Here is a 13,140-nt window from a genome sequence, read left to right on the forward strand (position 1 = left end):
GTTTGATGATTAAATATATGCTTACTGATTTTCCTTTCATATGTTTCTCAGAAATTCTTGTGTCAGGAACTGTGTCAAAGATAGGGCTCGCATTTTATTAACGTTCACAAAGTCTGTGTATAAACTTAATTATCTCATTTCCCGAATGAACATTGAAAAACGCTGGCGGAATTTGACGAAATACTTTAAAATGGTTTTGTTTTGATCTTAAGGTGTTTTATAGTTGGTGTTAGAATTAAAGATTTTAGTATCGTGATACGTATCGTATCGTCACCCTTGTATCGGGATTTGTATCGTATCGCAGCTTCAGTGCACAATACTTTGGCAATATATCGTCGTGACTAAAATTTTAGCATCGTGTTGTATCGAATTGCAGGTTGTATGCCAATACCAGCACTAGTAATGAGTTGGACCCAGGTACCCGTCCCAGCCGTTATGATCATGTGACTGATAGATTAAACAGTGTAATATGTTATTCTTTCATGATTAAAAGGTTGTATTGTCTTTGAAGATTTATACATAATTTACAGTCACGTCTCTTGAATATAATACATGGTTAAGATGTTGAAAAACTCCGAGGAACTAGCCTCCGAGCTGAAGAATATGTTCCCATTTCTTGCAGATTTGATGTCAGGAATAAACGTAACAGGTATCTGGGTAGGGTAGGGTAGGGTAGGGTAATAGGGGGTGGGGTACCCCGGGTAGAAACATTGGACCAGTCCCAGCCCTACTACATATGGCGGGAAAAAGAAATAATTTGGTCTTTTCAAGCAGACACTGTTATTGATGTATTCAAAGACAAAACTAATACCTGGAACTACTTATTCGGCTACTGAACATTAAAATATTGAATTGTGAACATTTATCTTGGTGTAGAGAAATCAATGTCAATCATGAGAGCTTCCAGAGTCAGGATTAGTCATCTGTCTACCTGTGAAGATCCGGTTAGAATTGGTCTTCAACCCATGCTTGTCGTAAGAGGCGGTTGATTACTGGATTGTCTGGTCCAGACTTGATTATTTACAGACCGCCCCCATATAGCTGGAATATTGCTGATCGCGGTGTAAAACTAAACTCACTCACTGACTCGTAAGAGGCAACTTATGGGATCGGGCGGTCAGGATCGCTGGCTTGGTTGACATATCATTGTATCCTAATTGCGTAGATTGATGATCATGTTGATCACTGGATTGTCTGGTCCAGACTTGATTACCTACTAACCACCATTATAAGAGTTGGAATATTGCTGAGTCAGCGTTAACAAATAAACAAAGCTGTGAATTAAAACTTAATGTTGTACCAGATGTATTTCAGCCACATACCGACACTATATTTGAAGAGACTCTTTTGATGTTATAGCACTAGACCACTGGTATATTTTTTCCTTTAGCTCTCAGTGAAAACTACCTTGACTCTGGACAACAGCCCGCTATGAATATAAATAAGTAAGACACTGCTTGGATTCACCTGAGCTGACCTGACCAAATTTTTCCTGGCTGTCATCCTAAAGCTGACTGATTCATGAAGCAAACACACTCTTCTTATTTACCTCGGACAGCCATCGCCATTATTGTTTCAGCAGTTTCGTACAGAGATTTTGTAGTACGATTCTGGCCTCCCTTAGAGTGAGCAACAATTGCCAACACATGTGTACAAGAATTTGTGCCATTCCTGTTGTACTGGTAACCCATACTTGAATGTATGTCAGGGTTGGGCTTGATTTAGTCACAAGTGTGACTGCCTGTAGTATTATTGGATGGTTAGGGACCGTTCATAATTTATGGCTAAGGGGTGGAGAAGCATGTACGATGTTGATGACACCCCCTGAAATATATGAAGAAAGTAAGTGACCCACTCTGCATGTCAAGTACAAAATCAATGACACCCCCCACCCTAGCATATTGTATTAATATTTCTATGTACAAAATTTCAAATTTCTCTCTCTATCTCTCACTCACTCGCACACAGAGAGAGAGAGAGCGATGTGTACAAAATTGACCCCCACACCCACCCTACCAGAACAAAATGAGTGGCCCCTCCTTGAAATCGTCTAACACTATTATCAAGCAAGTGATATAATATTGTTAATATCTACACCAAGACATCGTATCTGTTGAAGTAAAGAAGCTGTACATCCACAAAAAAGTCTTCCTCTTCATAAAAAACATACATTGTACTAATTGTGATCTTGACAATGGAACACTTCAAGTATATATATATTACTTGCAAATCGGTCTACAAGTTTTTCAGGAGACACTTCTTAGAGCTAGGTACTTAACATGGGGGAATATGGTACAGCTGGTTTGACAAAACTCTGGAATTTGACAATTGCTTCTGTAAACACAGCCTTGGCAGCAAGTGACGGTAGCTAGGTTTGGAATTTTGTCCCTCCGACGGAACAACACAAGGACCACACAGTCTGAAGGATGATGATATGGAGGATGCAGATGTTTTGATAAGTATGGGGATGACAACATGCAGCCTCTTGATGCATTCTCAGTCTGTTTCTTTGAGGAGCATGGCAGTACATGCTTTATTCCACTTGGTATGTGCACAACATATAAACCTTTGTCTACCAGCACCAAGTCTGTCATACAGACCATCAAGTAAATATATCCAAGAAATCCCACGCAAGTCTAGAAAATGTGGCAAGTCTAAATAGTCTCAGGGCTCCTTTTCATTATATTCTATTTTTTTCACTTTGAGGGTTTTTTTTCTGTAAAATATGTTCATTTCAGCAATTTTATACACAAAAATATTAAAAGAATTATGCGTAAAAAATATGGGGAGTGGGGGGTCATTGATTTTGTACTTGACAGGCAAGTGTGTGTGTGTGTGTCACTTACTTTGTACATAAATTTTAGGGGGGTCATTCACATTGTACATGCTTCTCCATAAAAATCTTCATCACCATCCACCTAGCCATAAACTATGAACGGTCCCTTAGTTCATTATAACTGTGTTTTTCGTTATATGCATTAAATTTGTATATTTATCATGACTTTATGACTATTTTGTAGTCACTATATGGCTGAAATACTGCCGCTGTGATTTTAAACTTTAACTCACTCACTCATTGGTTATGTGCATTTTGCCCAAGTGACCAGGACACAACAACATACATTATACCTGCCAGCTTGTTGTAAACATAGTTAACTGTAATTGAAATAAGAGATATTTCCAGCAAACTATATATTGTTTATGTTTATGTATGTTGTTTATTTGTGTGATTTAAGAAAGTAAATAGGGATGTTTATAAGGGTGGATTGAATATGACCGTTGTCACTGCTAATGACGTTCCTTCTCAAATGAAGTTTTGATGGAGGAAGGTTCCGGGCCATTTATTATAAAAAAAGAGATTTAATTAAAGGTTTCATCCAGTACATAAGTATGCAGATTAGATAACCAGAAGTGGGCCTTTTCTGTGTGAGTGCAGTTTCATTCTCAAGCTAAGTATCAGTGAACTTATGCCAGAGATCAATCAAATGACACTGATAAATTGTTGTTACTGAAGATTCTGTTTTCAAATTGTAATGAACCGCTTCTGTGGTGTAGTGGTTAGAGCGTCCGCCCAGAGAGTGGAAGGTCGCGGGTTCGATCCCCGACCGCGTCATACCAAAAGATGTTAAAATATGGTACTTGTTGGTCCCTGCCTGGCGCTCGGCATTAATGGGTACAACAAGGACTGGTCGGCTCGGAGTCAGTATAATGTGTCCGAGTGGGGTATTCATTCTTCACTGCGGCATGGTATCTCAGTGGGCTAGCACTATAAAACCAGCTTAAGTCTGGGCTAGTACAAGCAACCGCACATACACATACACACGCATGCACGTCGTCATATGAGCGAAATATTCTCAAGCACGACGTAAAACCCAATTTAACCTCACCTCACCTCACCTCAAATTGTTATGATTTTTTTAAAGGTTTGTGGTTTTGGGCACAAAAATGGTGACAAATGTGTATTATTTGCTACAGATGTCGTTTTTTTTAGGACAAAATGGACAATTTCTAATGATTTTCTTCAGCTGGAAATACTTCCCCCATAACTGTTGCCATGCTCGGTCTCATGGTTGCTACCGATATTGACGTTTCAATTATTCTGCAAAACACTGTTACAATGTTTTTTCTAAATAATGCGAAGAACTACTTTATCAGCGAATGAACATGCCAAAAGCAAGTAAACAGTGAGGTTATTTTGGAAACAGAAAACATGTATCACTATGTACGATATATTTGTAAGATTTTGTCAGTTTCTGATGTTAATTTATTTCTTAATAGGGAAACAGTTATGTGAAAATAAGAATCATCACTCATGTTTTTGAATATAGGAAATATCAACAAAGCCTTGGCAAATACTACGCAAATAATAACACTTGGTTGATATTTCCCATGTTAATTCCTCTATGTATTACATAGATTTTTAGGACATAAAGTTGGCTGTTTTTCAGGAATTTCGACAGGTATTGGATATTTTTTGAAAACATGGTGACAGTTTTTTATGATTTTCTGAAGGCATTGTCTTTGTAGGACAAAAAAAGTGAAACCTTTCATGATTTTTCTCAGGTATTTGGTTTTGTAGGACAAAATTGTGACAGTTTTGGTTTTTCTACAGCTGGGAATACTTTCCCCATGACCATGCTAGGTCTCGGGTGTACCGCTGGGGTGAAGACGGGCTCATGGGTATCACAGATCGACAGTGTCGGATGTGCTTCGGTCTGGCCCTGTGGAACGGCAAGGACCCCATTCTGAAGGAGAGGCTGTTTGGACTCACTAGCTCTCAGGTAAGGACAGAATAACTGCCAGCTCATTAGGGCTGCACAATATAACCGGTTTACCGGTATTTACCGGTTCAGACATGAAAACGATACGTATTGCGATACGCTGATCGAAAACCGGTATTTTGACATGCATTTGGAAAACGTTGTAACATTCGGAAATCTTCGGATATTTCCTTGCTTCATTTGTGCCAAATATTATTCACATTTTTATTTTATCATGATTAACATTTGTTATTAAAGCTTAATCAAGCATAGTGATTTTGTTGTGTTTTTGATATATAAATCAAGCAGTAACTCGATTATAAGTAGTTTTTTTGTTTAGATATACTTCATGCAATATATTGCAATGTAATCACAATACATGCTTTCGCATCGCAATATATCGTTATATGAATATTCTCTGCAATACCCACCCCTACGGCTCATGTTATCAGCGTTCTTCCATTTATTCATCCAGTCACATCTGTTGCTGTGGAAGAATGAATTCATCTTCTCCAAAATTACTGAGTACAATCAGTATTGTTTTCACACAACATGTTTTTATTTCCAGCAACCAAGTCAAATGTTCATTGTATTCTGTGATTTATGGATAATAAACCAGGTCAAATAACATAATGTATGATGTGATATGTATTTGTATATTTTACAATTTTCTATGTTTTGACAAGTAAATTTGGTGGGTATGTTGACATGTACCTGGGAAAATGTGAATTGATAACAGCTTTTTATCCCCCTCAACACGTGCAAATTCGTCTTTTCCAGAGCAGAACATAAAAACCATTGAATGTTTTTTCACTAAACTTGGCACATAGATAGGTCTGGTGATGAACTGGTGCCTTTTGGTAGTTTGGATTTCAGAATGAAATATTTTTTGCGTTTCCATGGCAACAACTTAGACTTCGACTGAAATTGGGTCTTTGTGCTCTTTTCTGGAGCAGAACTTTAAAACCGTTAAATATTTCTTTACCAACATTGGCACATAGATAGCTCTGGTGGTAAACTGGTGCCTTTTGGTAGTTTTGGATTACTGAATAAAATACTTTTTACGTTTCCATGGCAACAAGTTTGACTTCGACTGAAATTGGTCTTGGTGCCCTTTTCTGGAGCAGAACTTTACAACTGTTCAATGATTCTTCACCAAATTTGGCACATAGACTGGTCTGGTTGTGAACCAATGCCTTTTGATATTTTTGGATTTCTATAAATACTTTTTTGCATTTCCATGGCAACAGGTTTGACTTCAGCAACCTCTACAGGTTTGTTTGAGTTTATATGAGTTACATACCCATTTAATCTATGATATCTATACAGAAGTGCAATATGGTGAGCTTAGGTGAATTCTGTATTGCAATCCGATTTCCATATTGCACTGCTGCAGATCTTATTTGTTCAGATTCATCCATATTCTTCAAACTCATTTCTCTCCTAACTTGACATCTTGTTCAATACAAAAGGTCCAAATGCACTGGGATGAGCATTGCTTTTTATTACTTTGTGAGTATTCACAGTCAGGATTCATACCTCGGGTAGCAAGTGATTAAAATGGGGATCTGGTGATTGACTGATTGTGGTGATGGGGAGGGATGGAATTAATGGACCTATAGAGTCCTTACCAACTTGAAAGAGGTTCCAGTTGAGCATTTTGGTGGTTTGTTATTTTGTTACTTTGGTCAAGAAGATGTGTAATACTGACATTATGGCATGACATGATGTAAACTAATGTCCAAAAGAAATGATAGCACATGTTTGAAAGGGCATAAAAGAAAAACAAAACGATACAGAAATTTTAGATTGGTATATTTAACTTTTGAGAATTTTTTTCAATAACACTTGTACAAAAATTCATTTGAACCAATCCATTACAATCACTAAAACACGACATGAAGGGTCAAAAATGAAATTTCATTAAAACACACATGACGAGGCAAGTGTGGAAAATGTTGCCACAGACATCTCAAAGTCATAGGGGCTGATGAAGTGGGGGGGGGGGAAATTTGCGTTGCCATTCATCAAGGAGGCGGGGCGGTGGGGTAGCCTAGTGGTTAAAGCGTTGGCTCGTCATGCCGAAGGCCCGGGTTCGATTCCCCACATGGGCACAATGTGTTAAGCCCATTTCTGGTGTCCCCCGCCGTGATATTGCTGGAATATTGCTAAAAGCGGCGTAAAACTAAACTCAGGCAGTCAGTTCATCAAGGAGGCATTGTTTCCCAAAGGTTGACTGGAAGCACAGGGCGATTTCTGAGTTGGCAATCAAGATGGTCCCATAAGTGTTCAATTGAGTTCATATCCGGTGTATATACCACCCATGGTAAAACCTGAATGTTGGCGTTGGCGAGGATGTTCTGAGTCAGCCTTGCCGAATGTGGGTTCGCATTTTCATGCTGGAAAATTATTCCATGAGACTGTTGTTGGAGGAGTGGCTCCACAACTGGTTATAAAATTTCATCTTGATAGCCATGTGCATCTATTTTCCTCGAATAATGACGAACCTCATTTTGGCATCACCGCAGATTCCACCCTAAACAATTAAACCTGAGGGACCAACTCCGAATGGCCAGACTTGATGAATGCAATTCTGTGCCAATTTTCACAAACTCTTCGGTACACACGCTGCTGACGATCTTCTTGAAGATGCAAAATCTGCTCTCATCGGAAAACATGACCCTTGCCCAGTTTCACCATTGCCAATGTCAAAGTCGCCTGGCACACACCAATCTGTTGGCTCACTATTGAGGTGTCAGGAATGCTCCACGGTATGGGCCACATGCTTCGATGCCATGTGCCTGCAATCTCCTGTACACGGTTTGTTGTTGTACACTTGTTCCAGTGCCATGCTTGCCGTGAACATCGCCGTGATGAAGCAGTTCCGGAGATGAAGTACCGGGATGTCATGGTCTTCAGTTAGACTAAGGCTTAGTCTCTGAATATATATAATTTTGATAGTAACAAACAAGCCCATTTAAATTGAAAAGGAGCCCTAGGGAGACCAGAGATCCTGATCCTGGGGAAATCTAGACTTGCTTCGTTTAGGGCTTTAGCACTACAGGGAAGGCTAGACTGTAGGGAAAATAATGTGGTTCAGGGTCTTCAGTAGGCATGGTCACTGGATGTTTCGATCGAATACATTTGGTTTGGAACATTGGTAACACTCAAGTATGTTTCCATACAAAAAGGATTGCTTAATTATATATTGAAAAAATATTGAAAAATGTTTGGTATCGTTTCTTTTTTATGTCAGACTAACATTATTATGGTATGTAAGACTAACATTATGATATGATATGATATGATATGATATGATATGATATGAAGGTGAACTACAGTACCACTGAGTTGTTGTTTTGTCCACAGGGCAACCATGGAGAAGATGTGAAGGAGTTATACTACTATCTAGACAACATGCCCACACATGCCTACATGAAGATGCTGTACAAGTACCCCCAGGATGAATATCCTTACTCCGATCTGGTCCACAAGAACGCCTCTCGCACAGTCAAAGATCCTGAGTATGAACTCCTGGACACAGGTTGGATGTAATTCTGTCCAAAATCAATATCCATGTTAGGAATTCCAAGCTAGAATTGGTTCAGAGCTACCTGTGAAAAGTAGTGTTGGGAATTGGTTAAAATCTCATAATTGATGATTGGTCCATTACAACCGATCAATCATCGAAAATAATTGGTTAGCGACATTTATCTAATGTTCCTGTTATCTTTGTTAATGCATCGAAAACTAAAGAAAAAATATGTAGTTCTTTGATGTTTTCTTTTTCAAATTGCACAAAATGCATTTGCAAATGTCACATCTATAAAGGAGGACTAGTATGTTAGAAACATAATTTTCCTGAAGTCTTTTAGATAAATTCAATCATGACTTCTAACAAGCTGTAGAGCTTATGTAATGTAAATTCATAGACACAGACAAAACCAACCTTGTGAAAAATATTGTTGATGCAAACAAGTGTTCCAAAATTGTTTGTGTTCGATCATGAGAAAACATTTTCGATTGCTTGGTCGTTTGGTCACCGCGACCAATCTTCGATTATTTCAATTAATCGGACCACCATTAGTGAAAAATCAGTTGTATGGATAAGATCAGGTTTAATGATGCGGTGGCTTTATGAGATGATCCTACTGCATCTTCATTTTAGAAGTTATCAGCTACTAGTTTTTGTTTTCTGGACTTGATTATTTCTAAAATCATCTTTGTAACTTTCAGGGTGGACATTATGGAAACATAATTCAAATTTTCTTTGCATTTTATGATGATTCAGGAAAATTCTTGAAACAGATTGTTAAAAACTAATTGATATAACAGAATTACAAATAGCATTTAAACAACATATTGATATGAAGACTCAGATCTTTAGTTCATGCTTTTATTCCTGAACCCCCAAATTTTTTGGGGGGGATAAGAAAATGGTCATTTGATCACATTTCGTTTCTGGAGCATAGTTTCCTGATGTATTGTTTATTTCATCTCAGAAAAGAAAATAAGTGATTCAAAATCCTGTTTTTCTTTTGACAGGTATGTTTAACAATAATCGCTACTGGGACGTGTTAGCCGAGTATTGCAAGGCTTCACCGAATGACATCCAGGGCAGATTCACCATCTTCAACAGGGGCTCCACATCGGAGGTCATCCACATCCTCCCCACGCTCTGGTTCCGAAATGTCTGGTCTTTTGGCAAGCACTGTGATGTAAGCAATTTGATTATTGGACAGATATAACTAACTTGACATATTGTCCCGAGTTGGTTAGGAAAGTACATCCCTCAAAGTCAAAATTACTTGTGGTTTTCCTTGTGTGGCATTCAGGTCATGGAGTCAACCCACAGATCCTTGCCTTCACTTGTATCTATTCTCCTTGGTCCTGTCCTCGAGTACTTGTTCAAGAAGAATTATCTCCCCTCTCAACTGACAAGTAACATTGTACTCGAATTCATTTTAACTTCAGTCCTGGATGGAGAAGAAGCCATGCATGTCTCAGGAGGAGCCTGGCAAAGTGCGGTGTGAACATGGTACTCTAGGTGAGTTGTTCTGTTTATGAAAACTGAAATTATAAGTATTTAACCTATTGCCAAGCTTGTCTGTGTGGAATGACAGACTGTGAAGGTAGAATATTGACTGATGTTTTTGAATCTGTTTTGCTGTGGAGTGGATGTGGCCAAAATTCAAATAGGCAAGAAGTGAAAAATAGCTAAGATTTTTCTGTCACCCTTTCTTCACAAGATCTTAGTGGGTCATGGGCGTTGGGGTAGTCCCGTGGTTAAGGAGTTTGCTTGTCACGCCGAAGACCCGGGTTCGATTCCCCACATGGGTACAATGTGTGAAGCCCATTTCTGGTGCCATGATATTGCTGGAATATTGCTAAAAGTGGCGTAAAACTCACTCACTCACTCACACACTTAGTGGATCATGTGTTGTCCAGTTATTGCAATTCAGTTCATGATTCCATTGTCAGGGTTTGATTCCAGATTGACAGTGATTGTGATCGTTGGGTTTGTCTGCACCACACCCATGCTTGTTGTTACCATAACATCTTAAAACAATATGGCATTTTGATGAATGTAAGCGAGAATGTGTAAATGTATTTTCAGTTTTCACAATATGTTGGGTACTGACATTAATTAGACATGTTATTAAAGTTACTAAATACTCTTGACACAAGATGATTTGATTATGTATGTATGTTCTATAGTTAATTTATGCCTCACGTACTAAGTTACATGTGAAGGTCCGGGTTAGAATTGGTCTTAAGCAACCCATGCTTGTCATAAGAGGCGACAAACGGGATCGATTGTGGTCAGGCTTGCTGACTTGATTGACACATGGCATCATATCCAAATTGCTTGAATGATGCTCATTTTGTTGATCACTGGATTGTCTGGTCCAGAATCGATTATTTACAAACTGCACCATTAACTAAAACTAAACTCACTAACTCACTCACTCACTGAAGCCCGTTTCTGGTGTGGTATGGCTGTATTTATTCAATCAGATGTATAAAACAGTCTCTTATGCATTGGCGTAGACTGATGCTTATGCTGTTGATCACTGGATTGTCTGGTCCAGACTTGATTATTTACAAACCGCACCATTAACTAAAACTAAACTCACTCACTCACTCACTCACTGAAACCCGTTTCTGGTGTGGTATGGCTGTATTTATTCAATCAGATGTATAAAACAGTCCCTTATGCATTGGCGTAGACTGATGCTTATGCTGTTGATCACTGGATTGTCTGGTCTAGTAATATAGGCTAGTACGCACAAAAGGTTAAATACCCGTGAAGATCCTGTTAGAACTTCAGAGGCGACTAACAGGATCGGTTGGTCAGGCTCGCTGACTTTATTGACACATGTCATCGTATCCCAATTGTGTAGATCATGCTGTTCATCATCACTGGATTATCTGGTCCAGACTTGATTATTTACAGACTGCTGACATATAGCTGGAATATTGTTGAGTGAGGCTAACAAAATGTAATAGGTATCATGGCAACAAACACATTTTATTCGAACAATGGATTAAACTCTTAACATTTTCTAAGATATCATGTTAAGGCCCTTTCATATTAGGTCAGGGAAGGAGTGAGACATATGTACACGGTGGAACTGTAATGCAGATGCATTTTTAATTTTGGTCGGATTTTTTCGTAAACATGACATGAATGATAACTGTCATCCATGAAGTATTGTATCTGTTTCCTGTTTAGGTACATACTTCTTTGAGGTAGACAAGGATCCAAGTGACGAAATCCCTGAGATTATTTTCACAGAGAATGAAACAAACAACCAGCGTATCTTCAAAACTCCTAACACCAGTAGATACGTCAAGGATGCATTTCACAACTACGTTATTCACAGTAGGTCATTCCCTCCACAACAGACTAACGCTTAGTCTCTGAATACATATAAATTTTATTGTAACAAATAAACCCATTTTATCCGTGAAGATCTGAGTTAGAATTGGCCTTCAGTAACCCATGCTTGTCGTAAGAGGTGACTAAGGGGATCGTGTGGTCAGGCTCGTTGACTTGGTCGTCACATATCATTGTATCCTAAATGTGTAGATCTATGCTTCTGATGCTGATCACTGGATTGTCTGGTCCAGTCTTGATTATTTACAGACCGATGCCATAAAGGCGGAATATTGCTGAGTGCCGCGTTAAACAACAAACCAATCAACCAATAAATCATTTAAATTGAAAAGAGCCCCGACGAGATGGGAGAGTCAGTCTGAACCTGAGGAAATCTAGAGTTGTTTCACTTAGAGCTTTAGCATTGCAGGGAGGGCTTGGCAGTAGGGAAAATAATGTGGTTCAGGGACTGTGAGACAGACTACGTCCACAACAACGTCATTCACAGTAGGTTATTCCCTCCACAACTGTGTCTTTGATGGAATAATGTAATCGCCACTCTCTCAATAACTATGTAACACTTTTCACCCTCGAGGGGCTTTAGCTTTTCCCTAAGGTAGCCGTTACGACCTCTGGGTCCAGGTGTTGGGCTTGTTGCTCCTGGACTTGTACACAAAACAAAGAGGGTTCATTGTTGAACTTCTTTGATTGTGATCAGCTAGGATATTAGTGTTCAACAACTTCTCCCCGCCGTGATATTGCTGGAATATTGCTAAAAGCGGCGTAAAACTAAACTCAGTCAGTCAGTCAGTCAGTCATTTATGAAAAATGAGATGTCACCATTATTCCCGTTGTGATTATGGGCTAGAGTAGGTCCCCAGCAACCTATGCAAGGGGCAACCGCCTGGATCAAGTGGTGTGACTTGGTTGCTTGTGTGACATAATCAGCCGTTCACAGTTGTTCACAATATCAATCACTCAATTGCCTGGTCACACTCAGGCTGCCATCATGTAAGTGGAACATTGTTGATTGTGGTGTTAAAAACATTCCTGTATTCCTGGAAATGGAGGAATATATCAAGAAGCCATTACCACTCTTCCATGGCCAGCCAGAAGCTCTGATTTTGATCCTTTTGAATTGAACATGTTTGGAACATTCTGGGGTGTAAGGTTCGTCAGAGAGATCTGCTAGTCCAGAATATTGATGAATTAGAGCAAACATTGAACCAAGAATGGAACAGGTTGCCCCAACATCGGATTGTGCACTCCATGAGGACGAGGGTTGTAAACGTCATCCAGGTGGGCGGAGGTTACACAAGATACTGACTGTCTTCTGTTTCTGAAACTAGAGACCTTATTTGTGGATTGTGTGTATGAATTAGGATGATGCATCGTGTTGCCATACTTTAAGGACACATTATGCTTTCTTAATTTCAGTTTTATTACAGGACCCATGTTTAATCAAATTATACCATTCAGATTCTTTATTGTTGGCTTTTG

General features: G+C 39.0%; 1 protein-coding gene across 1 annotated transcript in view; it reads left to right on the plus strand.

Annotated features, from left to right (window-relative positions):
• LOC124276884 (uncharacterized protein YMR196W-like) overlaps positions 1–13,140 on the plus strand; it is a 32,680-nt gene that overhangs the window by 2,083 nt on the left and 17,457 nt on the right. The window contains exons 3-7 of the mRNA XM_046712553.1: positions 4,613–4,781; positions 8,130–8,304; positions 9,306–9,478; positions 9,735–9,807; positions 11,497–11,646. Of these exons, the coding sequence (XP_046568509.1) occupies positions 4,613–4,781; positions 8,130–8,304; positions 9,306–9,478; positions 9,735–9,807; positions 11,497–11,646 (740 nt within the window). The remainder of the gene's footprint in view (positions 1–4,612; positions 4,782–8,129; positions 8,305–9,305; positions 9,479–9,734; positions 9,808–11,496; positions 11,647–13,140) is intronic.

Source organism: Haliotis rubra, unplaced genomic scaffold, assembly GCF_003918875.1.
Source record: "Haliotis rubra isolate DU_JTF1 unplaced genomic scaffold, ASM391887v1 Scf1054, whole genome shotgun sequence".
NCBI lineage: Eukaryota > Metazoa > Mollusca > Gastropoda > Lepetellida > Haliotidae > Haliotis > Haliotis rubra.